The sequence below is a fragment of the Eleutherodactylus coqui genome, chromosome 7 (genome assembly GCF_035609145.1).
Source record: "Eleutherodactylus coqui strain aEleCoq1 chromosome 7, aEleCoq1.hap1, whole genome shotgun sequence".
NCBI classification, from domain to species: Eukaryota; Metazoa; Chordata; class Amphibia; order Anura; family Eleutherodactylidae; genus Eleutherodactylus; species Eleutherodactylus coqui.
The window spans coordinates 59902100-59920244 of NC_089843.1; the positions used below are offsets into that span (position 1 = coordinate 59902100).

General features: G+C 45.4%; 1 protein-coding gene across 1 annotated transcript in view; it reads left to right on the forward strand.

The window, feature by feature from the left end:
- The window catches only part of TEC (tec protein tyrosine kinase), a 79956-nt gene that overhangs the window by 13206 nt on the left and 48605 nt on the right, over positions 1–18145 (forward strand). Inside the window, exon 2 of the mRNA XM_066573108.1 lies at positions 11197–11386. Within this exon, the coding sequence (XP_066429205.1) occupies positions 11249–11386 (138 nt within the window). The 5' untranslated portion in view covers positions 11197–11248. The remainder of the gene's footprint in view (positions 1–11196; positions 11387–18145) is intronic.

The following is an 18145-nucleotide window of genomic DNA, read 5'->3' on the forward strand; positions in this document are numbered from 1 at the left end:
AAGCTAGAGACGGTACAACAGAGTACTAGAGCCTCCATTCCCACCTGTATCACATCTTGTATCCAAGCTAGAGGCGGTACAACAGAGTACTAGAGCCTCCATGCCCACTTGTATCACATCTTGTATACAAACTAGAAGCCATACGACAGGGTACTAGAGCTTCCATGCCCGCCTGTATCACATCTTGTATCCAAGCTAGAGGCAGTACAACAGGATGCTAGAGCATCCATGCCCACCTGTATCACATCTTGTATCCAAGCTAGAGGCGGTACAACAGGGTACTAGAGCCTCCATGCCCATCCATATCACATCTTGTATCCAAGCTAGAGGAGGTACAACAGGATACTAGAGCATCCATGCCCACCTGTATCACATCTTGTATCCAAGCTAAGGGCGGTACAACAGGGTACTAGAGGCTCCATGCCCGTCAGTATCGCATCCTGTATCCAAGCTAGAGGCGGTACAACAGGGTGCTAGAGCCTCCATGCTCATCCATATCACATCTTGTACCGCCTCTAGCTTGGGTACAACAGGGTACTAGAGCCTCTATGCCTGCCTGTATCACATCTTGTATCCAAGCTAGAGGCGGTACAGCAGGGTACTAGAGCATCCATGACCACATGTATCACATCTTGTATCAAAGCTGGAGGCAGAACAACAGGGTACTAAAGCCTCCATGCCTGCCTGTATCACATCTTGTATCCAAGCTAGAGGCAGTACAACAGGGTACTACAGCCTCCATACCCGCCCGTATCACATCTTGTATCCAAGCTAGAGGCGGTACAACAGGGTACTAGAGCCTCCATGCCTGCCTGTATCACATCTTGTATCCAAGCTAGAGGCAGTACAACAGGGTACAAGAACCTTCATGCCCACCCGTATCACATCTTGTATCCAAGCTAGAGGCAGTACAACAGGGTACTAGAGCCTCCATGCCTGCCCGTATCACATCTTGTATCCAAGCTAGAGGCGGTACAACAGGGTACTAGAGCCTCACCTCAGGGGCTCAGTCTTCCACAATAAAGTATCCTTTTGCTCTATTGTAATCCCTTATTATCAACGTTACAATCACACAGAAACTTTCTTTCCATTCTGACAACTCCTAGGGAAGGGATTGCTTTTTGACAATGAGTGTGTGATATATGTATTTAGCCGCGGAGTTAATGGGGAAGTGGTAAACAGTAGAATCATACAAGAGGTTTTTCATGGATTACTATGTATATATCTTCTTAAAATGTTATATTTTCAAATATTTGTGGAAATTTACAAATACCGCTCTGCTGCAATATTTAATGCATAACTAAACTTTCAAACTGCCCTTTTTACGGCCGCCTGTACACGAATGGGTCGGATTCCGGATGCGGGATCCCGCACCAGACTCTGACCCTGTGCCCTCCGGTGACCACGCGTACCTGTCATTTCATGTCTTCTGTACTGCGGATGGTCCGGCGAGCCGTTGTACATGCGCAGTACAGATTTTCCCGCACTGTCCCATGGCGATGAAGTGGGCCCCGCGACCTTTCTGCAGTGTCAATTGCGGAAGGGCCGCAGGTCTGGCGGCTGCAGTTGACTTCAATATAAGCCGTCTGTGCCGAGCCCGTATGAAAATAGAGCATGCTGCGTTTTTATTTTTTTCCTCCGCGAGCGGGAAATCGCAATAGCTTCAGAAAAGATTCCCTAAAATGTCTCTTTGACGTTTCCTTTCTCAAGAAGTTTTGTGTCGCTTCATCATTGTTTGCCATAGAGTCACATGAAAGAATTTAATTTAGAGAACCGTGGACACGGATGACTTACACATCCTGTTACAATGTCACACCCTGCAGACTTCATCTGTTGTAGCAGTGATTGGGTTTCATTCATTCAAATGAAGTTGCTATATTACGTATTGATGCACCAGCACAAAAACTCACTATTCCCTATAATGCTACATAATTAAGTACATTTCCTGTTCAGGACTCAAGGAAAGTTGGGAGTTGGTTATACTGAACAACCTTAAACGCTTCATCCTGGGACTCCATTTAAATATTTGAAAACCGGATTCAGACAGAACCCCGGGACAGAACAATAGGCTTCAACTGCTCAAGCGAAAACCAATAAGGTCTCCGCCTGAGCAGGTTTGTTTGTTTACAGCATTCATGGCAGACAGAACAGTGTAGTCAACTAAGGCTGGTTTCACATTTGCGTTGGGACCTCCGGTTGGAGGTTCCATCAAAGATCCGGCTTAAAATACTGGAAGAAAAACTGTGCATGCAGCGCTTTTTCTTCCGTCCAAAAGCCGGACAGCTGAGCAGAAACCGAACAGACCCCATTATAGTCAATAGGGTCCGCTTGGCACTGTTCGGTTCTGTCTTGAGGCAAAGCCATTCGGCTGCCGGATTGCCCTTCCTGCTCCCCGAATGGAGAAAGAAAGTAAATCCCTGAGTGCAGATGTCAAACCACCCAAAGTCATTCTGTCCGGCTGGGTGTCATGCATGGCATTGTTCCCATATCCTTTTATCACAAGCACTATACAGCAATAACCTTCCTACTGTTCCACCACACTGCATGGTCTCTCTATTCATATTGAATTAGCTGCTAAAATCGATGAGAGATGAGACACATTATTATCGTCTCACTGAGGGATCAAGTTACATGCTGCCCATAGAAGTTTATGGAGGAGGAAGGGGCAACTGTAGAGAGATATAGACCCAGAATCAAACAGATGCTGCTGAAGGGTCTAGAAAATGTTCTGCCTCATCCCAGAGCTGCATTCAGAGCTACACTTCTCAGTACTGCTGTATAATGTCCCCCATGATGCTGATACTTAGAAGGTTGTGCTACAGAGAGATGGGGAGCAAGATATCCTTCTTTTGTGTAGTGTATATGAGACATTATAGCAGCTAATCTCCACCCACCTACTCAGGAAAAAGTAATAACTAAAGCCTGCAGAGAGGAAAACTAGTGAAAAGTTGCATATACAAAACCTATGATGGCCTTGTATTTTGCATAGCGTTTTGTGGGAGCTTTTATACGTATCAAAAACCCTTTTATAAGGGAACCTCAATGTAAAACACTCTTTTGTAACAGCTATCCATTCAAACACTGGCTACAGGCAGGTACAGTTTGCAAAAAGTTCTGTAGTTCTTATGGAAAACATGACTTGCAGCAGTGGTCTGCATTACTTCCAACTCTCTTGCATTTGGTAGGACAGTTCTGGATTTTGGATATTGTATGGGGTGACAGAAGGCACGTCCGGACTATTAGTGGTATACTACCAAAAGGTAGGCTGCTTTTTCGTTGCACACCCTGTAGTACTTTGAGGGTGCGTTATTGTGAGCGTTTTGCTCACTGACACTGTTACTGAGATGGGACACAAAGGACATGGGGAGAGTGGCCTAAAGGAAGAATTATCCCTTTTTATTGTTAAGAAGTTGGGAGGTATGTTGTAAACTTTTTTTTTTTGTTTAATTCACTTGTTGCATGAATCAAAGGTGAAGGCAATCCTCACTTGTTTGTTTGAGAAAGGGATAGTGCACTCAGAATTAGTCACACTGGGTCAAACAGTCAACCAAAGTTTTTATATGAAAGTGTTGAAAAGGTTGTATCACTGTGTTTGGAGAAGACTTCCTGAATTGTGGCAACCTGATTGACCGGCTCTTCCATCATGACAGCGCACCTGCCAACATAGCGCTGGGTGTTTAGCAATTTTTGCCGAAAAACTGCACAACCCCTTAGCGTCACCCTCCATATTTACCCGATCTCGCTCCAAGCAACTTTTTTTTTTTTTTATTTCCTCTGGCTAAAAGACACCAAAGATAACCTTTTTGCTGATTGTGAAGATGTGAAACAAAAAATATTACAAATACTAGAAGACCTCAGTTACAACAAGTTTGAAAAATGCTTTGAGCAGTTGTGAGCGAGCCATTCAGGTAACAGAGGGAGCACCATTCCTCTGTTGGGCCTTTTACATGTCACTGGGGTTCGAGTTATCTCCGATCCTGGCAGTTGTGGCTGGGTGTCAGCTGTCAAATATAGCTAGTACCCACTGTGTAAGGAGCGGGCGCAGCTATTGAGCCCTCTCCATACAATGCAAACAAAAATGGGGGCAGGAGGAGGGCCCTCTAAGGTTAAATTGTAACTAATCCCACCACAGCTTTGCCATAAGCTGAAGCGCTCAGTTGGGTCCCCTTTAAAAAGTAACTTTTATTGATATGTAATAAACTATATTAGAGTAGCAATGAATTAAAAAAAAAAAAAGGAATCTCCGTGTAGTGTGAGTGGATGTAATACAAAAGGCAAAACCGGTCTAAGACAAACCATATCCTGCCTTGCTGCTTATGCACAAGTATCGGGGTCAGGCCTCTAACACTTGCAGCAGCTGGTGCGGGCTACCATGTAGCGGTACACTGCTATGTGCTAAAGATATGGCAAGTGATTGGATCCCTGCATGAAGTGTAGCATGTGTGATAAATGCTGCCATATAAACTAAGTCTGAGATGAGCTTTAGGCCGCTTCCACACGGGGGACGTGATATTGCCGCAAGAAAATTGCAGCAATATCGTATCTGTGTTGTGTGCGATATTGCTGTATTTTCTCGCGGCGATATCGCAATTTTTGTGCCACTACAAAGTCGCGCCTCGGGGGAGGGGGGGGGGGGGTAATGGTGGGGGTGAAGATTAAAATATAAGCCCTACCTGAAAATAAGCTCTAGCTGCATTAAAAAAAATGTTAAAAAAAGAACGCATCGCCTCTCTGCCGCTGTCATCTTCCCTAAAGCTCCCCAGCAATTAATTGAAGTTCTCCTGCAGAGCTTCCTGGTTGAGACTTTAAGGCCGCCTGCAGATGGCCGGGTGGGGTCCGGCTGCGAAAATTCTCGCAGCGGGACCTGAGCGTCTGCAGAGAGCAGCGTGACACTCACCTGCTCCCCCGGCCCGGGCTCTTTCATGTGCCGGCTGCAGGGCAGCCGGCGCGGAGCCGGCGGCCGGTGAGTGACGTTTTTGTGCGGCGCACAGAAATAGAGCATGCCGCGGTTTGTTTGCTGTGCGAGATTTCACGCGGCGATCTGCATAGGATTGCGTTTGTTAACGCAATCCTATGGCAGCTTCCAGAGGCGGAAATTCTATGGGAAATCCCGCCGCGGAATTTCCACCCATCTGCAGGCGGGCTAAAAAACCATGTCTCCAGGAAGCTTTGCCTCTGGTTGGCTGAGCCAGCGCTCGAGAACCAATTAGAGCCAGCACGCGATGAACCAATCGCAGCCAAAATAATTTTAAAAACTAATGCCCCAAAAAACAAGCCCTCTTACGGCTAAGTTAATAAGTTCTGGCTATTGCAATGCCACGATAACTATCACTTGGCCCTTAAACCAAAAAATAAGCTTGTAACTAAGGGGTTAATGTGGCTTTCTAATCAGGATTGCTGTCTTTTTATTGTATAGTGGTTATCCTATGTTGTAGGAGGTCAGGAAGGAGTTAAAGGGCTGTAGATGAAATGGCAGGTCTACTGTTTTGCTGGATGCCTAGATTAGGCCAGATAAGCAATATCCCATATACACACAAACAAGGCTCTGCACACACGCTGGCACTCCCTGGGCACTTCCAGTTCGCCCCAGTTGGCATGGAGATGATGGGTGTTGTGATAACAGCCGAGCATTTCACAATTCCCATAAACTGTTGGAGAGAGTCGGACACATGAACCGCCACCTCTTACTCCGGGCCATTTTACTCGAAACCATTATTGTTGAGATTCTCGCTGGATTGTGTGATAATCTGTCAGTGTAAACGCTGCCGGCGACCGAAGCGACAAGCGATAATTTGTTCACTATTGTTCGTCATTCAGTTTGTGCAGGCGTAAAATTCATACAATTGGCCGCTGTTCATCTCTGAATGACAGCCTGTTGACTGTGCATAGAGTTGGGTGGCCGGCAGTGATCTCCAGCGAGCTCCACCCCTAGATGATGGGGGGGGGGCTGCACATAAAGCCATCAGGGACCATAGGTGGTGCACCCTGATATACACAGGCAATGTAGGGCGGGAGTGTGCATTTTCAGTATGGTCACCCCAGGAAAGGTTTTCAAAAGAACACGTATATTACCCCTTTGCAATCCCATTTTGGATTCAGGGTTTCCTAGGGGGCTTTCTCTTTTTGTCATTATACAATGGTGCCATCTGCTGGCTAGAGCCAGTAGTGCGGTATTTGACATGCTGAAGAGGCCCCCCCCGACAACAGAGCGGCCAGTAATATACTGTAAGAATACCCTGCTGGACGTCTTCCGACATCGGAGCTGTACAGCCTTCAATCAGAATGTCTTTAGACGTCAGACAATGGATTGGAAAGGGTTAATGATCTTCTGATTAAGGCCGCTTGCACACAAGCGGGTCGTACTCCGCTTGCGGAATCCCACCATGTGCCTGGCCAGCGTCCACACGGCAGTCTTTTTGCTCATTGTTTTTCCCGTGTCATCGCCTAGTGATGGACACGGAATCCGTGACCTTTCTGCAATGTCATTGCAGAAGGACCGCAGATCGGATGGCTTCCATTGACTTCAATGGAAGCCGTCTGTGCGGAGTCCGTACAGAATCGCAGCATGTTGTGATTTCTTCTCTGCAAGCGGAAAATCTCGATCGATTTCTGCTCGTGGAGATGAAATCGCTGTTTGCTATAGAATGCTGTGGGCTGTATTTGCTGCGGAATCCGGAGGCGGGCGACTGCTCCGGATTCCACAATGCCAATCCGCCCGTGTGCAGGCGGCCTAAATGTTTGCAATGAGTGAAAATATAATTCCCTTTGTGATTATTATCTGCACTTATTGTGGTTCGGGTCAAGTTTCCTATTCATGTTTTTACAATTACGGTACGGTGATCAAAATTAAAAGAAGTGTAAAATGATCTCTTAGGGTGCAATCACACGGGCAAGAAAAGTGTGAGAATTTTGCGCTATGTGAGACAAATGAAGATACAGTGGATGTATTCACAGGGGCGAGTTTCTTTTTTAGCGATGCTGCGAGACAGAAGAGTCGCAGCATGCTCTATTTTCATGTGAGGGCGCCTTCAGGTGACCATAAGCTCACAAATGCATGCAGTAGCGTGACTTTTTGTGTTGTGAAGGTTGTGCTATTGTGCTCGGATCTGCTCATTGTACCGTACTTTTCGCGCTGCCGCGGACTGTTCACATGTAATTTAAAATTGTTCCCTGGTGTTTTCAATTCTTCCATGAAATTGCGCAGTTCATTACGCATTCTACAAGGATCAGATGTGCATCACCCCCCTCATTAGACTCCTATGGTGCCTTTCAGGGAAAGTGCGCAAAAGTGAAAGTGAGAATGAACTCATTGAGAACAGTAGGGTTCTATTCTCTGCACGTGCAGACAGGCCCGTGGGAGGCTGTCTTGATTCTCACATGAAAATAGAACATACATACGTGTGGTCTCTCGCACACGGACGGCGTGGCCATGTGCTGTGCCATGTAAACCTCACCTGAGAATGTCAGGTGCGACTCGCTCTCGCTCGTGTGAGTGCACCCTTACAAGAAGTAAACCTGTACCGCCAGGCCTGTGGAGCGACGGAGGATACTTTTATGCGGTCTAAAACCGTCCGTTACCCTTTTTGTTGCGCTGAAGTAACGTAGAGGTCATACAGTTAGTAATCCTAAGCCGTCATTGGCCGCCTGATGTTCGTCCGCCATCTTTATATACTTCGCTTTCACAGTAGCAGACAGTATTATCCGGCGGTCCCTTGTCCGGGCTGCAGAGGAGGCCGCTCCTACTTACAACTTGTTATCTCTGGCGAAATATGAAGAGGAAATCCTCTGCTCTCCTTATCGGTGTTTGCAGTCTTTCTTCTGGCTGCCAGTTCATCACAAGATTATTCTAGAACAATAAAGAGCGCCGTCAGTTTACACGGGATATTATTAACTGTGTAAGCGGAGACGTCGTCCTCGGGTCTTGTGCCTGGAAAAGAAACCGTGGTATTTAGATTAACAATAGGGATTGATGTGTAGAACAGAATGCAAGTACATTCCAGCAGCTGGACTGGGAGCAGATGGAAATTGGCAGCGTAAGGTCATGTTCACACAGGGTGGATTTGTCATGGATTTTTCATCCATAGCACTTGGGGCTTACACTAGCGCATTTTTGTGCACGCAAAGCATGCAGTGCATTGTTTTCAATTGGTTCATTCTCACTTTCACATTTGCGCATTTTGAGCACACAAAAAAATCCCTGCGATATGCTCTATTTTGGAGCGCATTTGCACATCAAAGGCACCTTAGGAGTCTCTAGGGGTGAGCACCCGATACCTGCGAAATTGAGTTATGAACTGCGCAATTTTGCAGGGAAATTTGAAAACACTGGCTGCACAGCCGTTTAAATCACATGTGAATGTGCTGCTACGCTAAATATCACCTGCCTAATGCAGGAAGAAGTGCAGAGCTGGCTAAAGATTAAAATCTAAAAACCGCCGGGCCCAGATGGAATACACCCAAGGGTTCTAATGGAATTAGGTGACGTGATAGACAGATCGCTATTTCTTATACTTACGGACACAATTGAGACCGGGGTTGTACCACCTGGATTGGCGCACTGCCAATGTGGTTCCAATATACAAAAAGGGGTCAAGAAGAGAGCCTGGTAACTACAGGCCAGTAAGTCTCACTTCAATAATTGGGAAAATATTTGAGGGGTTTCTGAGAGACGCCATCCTAGAATACCTCAAGAAGAACAACGAAATAACTCCTTATCAGCATGGATTCATGAGGGGTCGATCATGTCAGACCAATCTGATCAGCTTCTACAATGAAGTAAGTTCTAGGCTGGACCTGGGAGAGTCTATTGATCTTGTATATCTGGATTTCTCTAAAGCATTTGACACCGTGCCGCATAATAGGCTGATATATAAAATGAGACAGCTCGGATTGGGCGGAAATCTGTGTATCTGGGTGAAGAATTGGCTCAGAGATAGAAAGCAGAGGGAGGTAATAAATGGTTCATACTCTGATTAGGCCACCTTTGCTAGCAGGGTGCCACAGGGCTCAGTACTAGGCCCGATTCTGTTCAACATATTTATCAACGACCTGATAGAGGGGCTGCACAGTAAAATATCAATATTCGCAGATGATACAAAACTATATAAGACAATTAATACAACGGAGGACAATGTGCGGCTGCAAATGGACCTAGATAAGCTGGGGGCTTGGGCAGAAAAATGGCAAATGAAGTTCAATGTGGATAAATGTAAGGTTATGCACATGGGCAGAAGAAACGGATGTCACCAATATACACTAAATGGGGTACAGCTAGGTAAAAGTGATATGGAAAAAGACCTGGGGGTACTAATGGATTGTAGATTTAACTGGAGCAACAATGCCAGTTAGCTGTTGCAAAAGATAATAGAGTCTTGGGGTGCATTAAAAGAGGTATAGGGGTGAGGGATGAGAACATTATCCTCCCACTATATAAGGCACTTGTCAGGCCTCACATGGAATACTGTGTACAGTTCTGGACACGGTGCTCAGGAAAGATGTAGCAGTGCTTGAGGGGGTTCAAAGAAGGGCAACAAAATTGATAAATGGAATGACGGGACTGGAATACCCAGAGAGGCTATCCAAATTGGGATTATTTACTCTAGAAAAAAGACAGCTAAGGGGCGATCAAATGAGGGGACAATACAAGGATATCTCCCATGATCTGCTTATACCCAGGACTGTGACAGTAACAAGAGGGCATCTGCTACGTCTAGAAGAAAGCAAGTTTCATCACCAACACAGAAGGGGGTTCTTTACTGTAAGAGCAGTTAGACTGTGGAACTCTCTGCCTGAGGAGGTGGTGATGGCAAAATCCATAGAGGAGTTTAAGAGGGGACTAGACGTCTTTCTAGAGCACTATGATATTACAGGATATAGACATTAAATAGAAGGGCTGTCGAAATGTTGATCCAGGGATTATTCTGACTGCCATTATGGAGTCGGAAAGGACTTTTTCCCCCCAAAATGAGGGTAAATTGGCTCCTGCCTCTTGCTGCCTCATTGGGGTTTTTTTTTTTGCTTTTCTCTGGATCAACAAGAGGGGCGGGGTGGAAACAGGCTGAACTGAATGGACTTTTGGCTTTTCCAGCCTAGCATACTATGTTGCGCGCGTGAAAACACGTGATAGCATTCCCTTCACAGCATAATCACGTCACGCTCTCACAAGCGTATATACACCTATGCTTGTCTGCGGGAGCCCTTAGAGTGTATTCATATGGGCGAGTGCGATTTAGGTAATTGAAAATCTGGGGGGGGGGGGGAGGTTTGCTGTGATTTCAGTGTGTACCATGAGTTTTTAAGATAAAAACACACAATTTACATCTGTTTTTCATGCTTGTGAAAAAAAAATGCATGTGGTTCCAATAGTAGAATGCAACTCGCATAGCATGCAAGTGCGAAGCGTATTTTTCACGCTACCATTGAAAATAATGCGAGATTCTTGAACAAGATTCACCCAAACAATGGGACATGCAGCAATATGTCTAACTTGGTGTTTCGGTCTCAGAGAAAAATTGCTTGTATGAATTAACCCAATCAAATGAATGGAGACTTTTCCTGGGCGAATCCTGTCCATCTGTGTGAATACAGCCTTAGGCACTGACCATGGTTGGCAAGAAAAAGGGCTTATTCTGATGAGCATGGGCACAACTACGCTTGGCAGCACGGATCATAGTTGCACCTGGAAGTGATTCCCCTCGTCCCCTTCGCTGGCTCTTCAAACTTCGTGCCCGAGCGCCAGAGCTTGAAAAAAGAGATGGGAAGACAGGTGACACCCGATAGGCAAGTCCTATTTTTCTCGCCCATACAATTACCGGGTGAGAATTCCACTAGTGAACATAAAACCACTGAAATCCATTGATATCCGTGGTTTAGTCTTCTCCCGTTATACGGCCATGATTATCACGTCCTCATAAGGGGACAAAACAACATTTGTCTGAATGCGCCCGTAGGCACTGAATCCGGTTGGCATGAATAAGGGTGAACAATAAATAAAGGTAGGATCACAATAACCCACAGTAGTTTTGTAATCACCAAGCTCAGCAACCAAGGTGCACATACGTCTGCATAAGAACTGCATACGCAAAACGGTAGAAGATTGTTTTTCAGGACTCCTTGCAAAGCTGCTTAAACTTGCCATTCTAGACATACTGGGGGAATAAGATCTGCAAAAACTTTTTTTTCTTCTTCTGTTTCCAGTTTCCAGTCCTTCATATTCAATGGCAGGAAAATCGGTGAAAAGGAAGCTGAAATGAATTCAGAAGTAATACTTGAAGAAACTCTTATTAAAAGGTCGCAGCAGAAGAAGAGGACGTCGCCGCTAAACTACAAGGAAAGGATATTTGTGCTTACGAAGTCTAAACTCACCTATTATGAAGGACGCGCCGAGGTAAGGGGGTTATGACCAAACTTTGTAATGTGGAAGTGGAAACCACAATCTGTACCACATCGCTTCACCTCAGGACGTGTGACCTTATTACTGGGCACCTACTCGTGTGGCGGAATTGTTGCAAACTTTTTTTTTTTTTCTTTTTTATTGCAGCGTTATAACAAATCTGTTCCAACAAGTGCAATATCATATTTTCCTTCACACATTCAACAAACTAAATACTTAAAGGGGTTGTCTCGCGGCAGCAAGTGGGGTTCAGCACTTCTGTATGGCCATATTAATGCACTTTGTAATGTACATCGTGCATTAATTATGAGCCATACAGAAGTTATTCACTTACCTGCTCCGTTGCTGGCGTCCCCGTCTCCATGGATCCGTCTAATTTCGCTGTCGTCTTGCGTTTTTAGACGCGCTTGCGCTGTGCGGTCTTCTCTTCTGCTCGGTCCGGGCACGAGCGGCGTTCTGGCTCCGCCCCTTCTACGCATCATCGCGTAGCTCCGCCCCGTCACGTGTGCCGATTCCAGCCAATCAGGAGGCTGGAATCGGCAATGGACCGCACAGAGCCCACGGTGCACCATGGGAGAAGACCTGCGGTGCATCGTGGGTGAAGATCCCGGCGGCCATCTTGGAGAAGGAAGAAGAAAGAAGTCGCAGAGTGGGGATTCGGGTAAGTAATATATATATATTTTTTTTAACACATCCCTTGGGTTTGTCCTGCGCCGAACGGGGGGCCTATGCAAAAAAAAAAACCCGTTTCGGCGCGAGACAACCCCTTCAATGTTGTGATTAGAGATGAGCGAGTATACTCGCTAAGGCACATTACTCGAGCGAGTAGTGCCTTAGCCGAGTATCTCCCCGCTCATCTCTAAAGATTCGGGGGCGGGGAGCGGCGGGGGAGAGCGGGGAGGAACGGAGGGGAAATCTCTCTCTCCCTCTCTCCCCGCCGCAACTCACCTGTCACCCGCACCGGCCCCCGAATCTTTAGAGACGAGCGGGGAGATACTCGGCTAAGGCCCTACTCGCTCGAGTAATGTGCCGTAGCGAGTATACTCGCTCATCTCTAGTTGTGATGAATTACTGTTTACAATTGAAGAGCTTCTCCCACACACGCCGGGCTCACACAAGCGTAATTTCACCGTGTGTTATGCGTGGTGAATGAAAACAGTGGAAGTACATTGATTTTCATTCATTCACACTTGCGAATATTCATTGCGTATACAATGCACGCAAAAAAGAAAGCTGTATATTCTATTTTGCCATCTGATGGAGCCCATTGTTCTCTATGGGCGTGTAATCAATGCTGCACATACGCAATTACATTGCGTTAGTGCGGTGTTCATACGAGCCGCTGCGAAGCGACAGAGCGAGAAATTGAAACAAAAAAAGCTTCACACGAGCATAATTTCGCGGCATGCCACCCACATGACAGTCTTGCGGCCTGCTACCCAGTTTTGTGGTGTACACAGGGACACGATGAGATTGTGCAAAAACTCACATGCATAATACACTACCACCACACATTCGTGTAAAGGCGCCCTTAACTTAACATTCACGTAATTGTGTATTTGGTATGTTAGGAATTGAAAAGCTTTTTGGGTTAAAATCCATACTGGAAGAATTGCGCAAAACATTCCAAACCTTTAAAAAATTTTCAGGTTACTTTATATTTTTTAGATAATTTTTCCATAGGAAATGAAATAGTTAACCACATCTCTCCATCGGGCCATAGTTGGAGGCCATCTGTCCATCCAGTTGTTGCAAACTTGAGTCCGGAAGGGTATTGTTTCTCCTTAGGGAGAGCACCTAGAAGGTGCCTGAGGAGACGTAAACCGCCTGCATACGGACTGTTTTGAATTGTGGAATCCGGCGCGGATGTTTGCCTCCGGGTTCCACAGTAAATACTATCCATAGCATGCTATGGAAAAGCGCTTTTTCCTGCACGCAAGCGGAAACCAACTGCGATTTTACGCTTGCGGAGGAAATATCGCAGCATGTTCTAATTTTCATACGCACTCTGCACGGATAACTTCCATTGACGTCAATGAAAGCCGTCTGATCCACGGCCCTTCCACAATTGACATTGCGGAAAGGTGGTGGTAACCACATCATCACCTAGCGGGGGCGCTGGAAAATCTGCGCGTGTCCGACAGTGAGCTGGCCGGACCATTCACAGTACAGAAGGCCGCCTGCACACGACAAGAATTCCGGTGGGGGATCCCACATGCAGAATCCGACCCGGTTGTGTACAGCTGGCCCTATAAGGCCATGCATGCTCCTCTGCAAAATATGCAAATAGAAAGATGGAACAATACCTCTGCAGCACCACCTATTGGATGGCAGCATTCCTGCAAGTCAATATTAAACTTTTTAAACAACGATGACTCGGAATCGTAAGCCAAAGCCAGCAAAACCATACACAGACAGCAGTTTTGGGGTGATTAACCCTTTTAAGTGTGCAGTAGGTTTCTGACAGCAGTCTGTGTATGGGGTTTTTTTGGCTTTGGCTTACAATTCCCAGTCATTGTTACAAGACTTGTTTAAAAAGTCTAACTTTAAATTGCAGTAATGCTGCCATCCAATAGGTGCGCTGCAGAGGTATTGTTCCATCTTCCCATTTGCAAACTTGGGAGCATGCTGCAAATCTTCCCTCTCCGCTGTGCATACACTTATCAGTACAACTGTTAATATCCATAGCCAAAAGTCTCTGTAAAATCAGCATAAAAGAACATCTGCAGCATACGTGTATTTGCCACATTTCAACCATTGTAGTACAAAAGCCACATCCACATGAACCATTTCAGCTTTATATGAAGACTGCATGTTGTGTCCTGTCATCTGCGCACCCACAAGGCACTCTGCTGTGGTAACTGGAAGCCAGTAGAATTTACAGTTTAAGGGTGCGTTCACACTTTGCTGTGGATTTTGGCACAGATATGCGAATTCGATGTGAATTCAATTGAATGGATGAAATCTGCAGATTTGCACCAAAATTAGTAACAAAATCCACATCAAATTAGCAATGTGTGATCGCAACCTAACAGGAGGGTTTACCTAGCCACAGAATCTGAGGGCAACATAAACTAGTGGCAAACACTCTGATTAAAGCAGTGGGTCACTTGCTGCTTTTATTGCATTACTTTCCATGAAAAGAAACTATTAGGTGCAGTTTGAGTGAAGCCCAGCTCCAGCCAAGTAGAGAGTCCTCTTTTCCATGAGCAGTGGACTCTCCTGTGGCTGTTTGACAGCATTCTCCCCATTACTGTGCATAGGGAAAACTCTGTCAATCAGCTGCAGTTGGGTGTGGGGAACCTACCCTTCATGAATATCAAGGACTTCAGAATGCATGCCCAAAACAAGATGGAGTTCTAGATGAGATTATCCGAGACGCAATAATTATTTAGTGATTTGTTTAGAATGTGAAGTCCGGCTGTGCTACATGTGCTGAAGGTGCGAATCTTCAGACATGCAATCTATCACACATTTTCCACAGTGTCATGATGGTGATCTTTCTTACAGCATCTCTGGTGTAGAAAGAGTTAGGAGATCTTATTGGGCCATTACTAAGCCCAGAGGCTTTTTGGATATTTGTCTTAGGTCCTTGTCATCAGTCCCGTCAAACCATAGGACAAGACCTCATTTATCAATATTGATTTTGGGATAATTTCACATACTCTTGCACGTGTTTTTATAACGTTGTGTTTTTTATAGTACTGTTTTGTATATTGATATGGGCTACCAGCAGATGTCTGTGTAGTCTATCATTGGCCTGTAGAGCGTTCTGGATTGTTTTCCATAGGGAAGGTCATAAATATTAGAGTCCAAATGCGTAGAATCTTATGCAATCAGGAGAATTAGATTTCTGAGCCACCATTCTCTTCAATTAGGTTTGGAAGGGAGGAAGAGCCATTTCAATATAGCTCGTATAAATCTTCCATACATATCCTCCCTTTCTTTCTGGCTGACTATGGAGAGCAAAGAACATTTAGACTAGAGAGGGTCCTCAAACAAACCAACATTTATTAGCTCTCCTATGGAATGGTTGTTCATGTTCTGGATGGAAATAATCATTTAAGATATTGCCGGGTAAGAAAAACTGGGCCATATGTACTAAAGGGGTTGTGTCAAGATGGCATCTGCTGCTCATACTCCCTATTAGGGCATATGAACATCATAGAGAGGGGTCCCCTATTCGAGACTGCACTATGGTTGGATTGGAGAACTGCACTGTAAGAATGGCTCCCGTCTTGGCAGACCATGTGCCATTAGAGATGAGCGAGTATACTCGCTCGTCTCTAAAGATTCGGGGGGCGGGGAGCGGCGGGGAGGAACGGAGGGGAGATCTCTCTCTCCCTCTTCCCCCCCCCCCCCCCCGCTCCCCACTGCAACTCACCTGTCACCCGTGCCAGTCCCCGAATCTTTAGAGACGAGCGGGGAGATACTCGGCTAAGGCACTACTCGCTCGAGTAATGTGCTTTAGAGAGTATACTCGCTCATCTCTATGTGCCATCCCTCTATTATAGAACAGCCATTAATGTGAATAGCTGTTCTGTGATACTGTATCTTGCTGCCGGTGCCTGCATAGGCAATATCAGCTGTTTGACTGGGGTGCTGAGAGAGGGGCCCCAGACATTAAGCTCTTTGCATGGTACCTCACATTTTGAAAGGTGTTGTGCATGCTGGTACTACCACTTGAAGACTTTCTAATATACGGACAGTGTAAAGTTAGTAGAACAGTCGAGATATGCACCAAATCTATCACTGTGTTGCATGCCGATTGATATATTTGGTGCAATTTTGGCGCATGGTTTACTCCGTTTTTTTAGGCAGGTGGCTGTGGATCAGTCTTTCCACGCATCGATTTGACTTTGGGCTTTCTGAGCAGGCAGTACTTGGGGAATGCCAGTTTTAACCCTTGAACACTCCAAGCAGGATTTAGTCTTTACTGCTCGGTCCCCAAGCCTTGGTCACACAGTGAGTCCCGGTAGTGTGGCTGCTGATGCTGCACAAGCCTGAGGCATGGTACCTAATGGTGTGAACAGGTTCTTCTACAAAGGAATGTCTATGGCCAGGACTGACAGAACAGATGCAGTGACATGGTCCAGGCAGATGATCAGGGCAGGCAGCAATAATGAAGTCAAGAATGCGGAGCCAAGGTCAGGAAAAACAGAAGACAGAATAGTCAGGAACACAGACAAAGGACCGAACTAGAATATGCCAACAAATGGGGGCTTTGCCACAGTGATTCGTGGAACCAATTGCTTAGATATCCTCTATATAGGGAGGATGCCTAATATAGCTAGACATGGATGTGGATTGGTGGGGGACATTTTTTAGGCATGTGCACTGGATCTTTGAGAACAGGGACTGAAGCATGCATGCGCCCTATGGGTGGAGACCGTAGAGCACTGTGTGCAGAATGGTGGCATCAGACTGCAGCCCCAATAGCAGATGAGTCAGGGGAGCTGTGGTGGTGAAGTTTCCTAGTTTATACTGGTAGTATCTCAATTTCTTGGTGCACACTGATACTAAACTGGTGCATTTTATAACTCTACAAGTTTGGTCCTCCTTTTCTAGACTTTTGTGCAAACATCTATAATAAATTAGTTTTAAAATGATTTGTGCCAAAATCTTGGCGCAACTAATGCCAGAATACTGGCGCGATAAGAATAGTAAATCTGCCTGACTGTATCTTGGTCGCTTCTCCATTAACACTCTGAGCATGATTACTTTCACAGTGAGTCGTAGCTCCAATTGCTGCTAACATTCTATATGGTGCCGTTTCGATTTTGACTATATTTTCTTTAGCTGTATCCTATTTATGAGCATCTAGCATGCAATAACATGCTGACATCGGGCATACAAGATAAGGAAATGATACAAAACTTGGAAATTAACCACAGCTCGTGAAAATGATGAACAGATGTCATGCACTCATACAAAAAGCCTTTTTTAAAAAGGGAACTAAAGTATAAACAAAGTATACAATCTGCTCGAGGCTTCAGATGTATGAAACGTTTAGTTACACTTCCTGGTAATTGGGTGATATGCACATGTAACAGCCTGCTTGTTGCAAAAAAATTTGTGGCTGGCAATTCTGTCTGGGCTCATGGGTCAAATGTGAGGGTTGTGTGCAGCTTCTCTGGCACAGACCTGAACGAGCCGGGAGACTGCAGGATCATTAAAGTGGCATTTTGTGTTGCATTTGCAGAAACCACTTGTTACATTAGTTGTAAGCTATTTGCCGATTCTTCTTGTTAGTTTTTTTTTTGCAGTTTGTCAATTTGGCAAATCAAATTTGCATTTTGCAGTGGGGTTTGAATAATTTTGATATCCACCATAGCTCTAAACTGTAACTCAACATCTGTTGGTGTCCTAATTCTTGGTGAACAGTTTTGCATTACATTATACCGGTTGGCGTTGCTGTACAGAGGTACAATCTGCTACTGTGGTCAGACTCTTTATTGAAAGGCCCGATCCGTCACGAATATTCACCTAGATGGGAGCTCTCATTGATTGGCTGATTTTTGCTTTTTGGCAAGCATAAAAATGCTCATTGGTCGGCTCTACATATTCCCAAGTGTGAATGCAGGGTTGGACAGCCGACCAATGACAGCTCTATGGAGACAAACGATTCTTCTGATAGTTCCTTGTTATACCAATGATTCTTGGGCCCTGTAAAGAAATCTAAAGTGGCGCCAATTGAGCTACTTTTTTGGATTGGCGAATTGTACTTTGGGCTACAAATCCGCCCATGTAAAA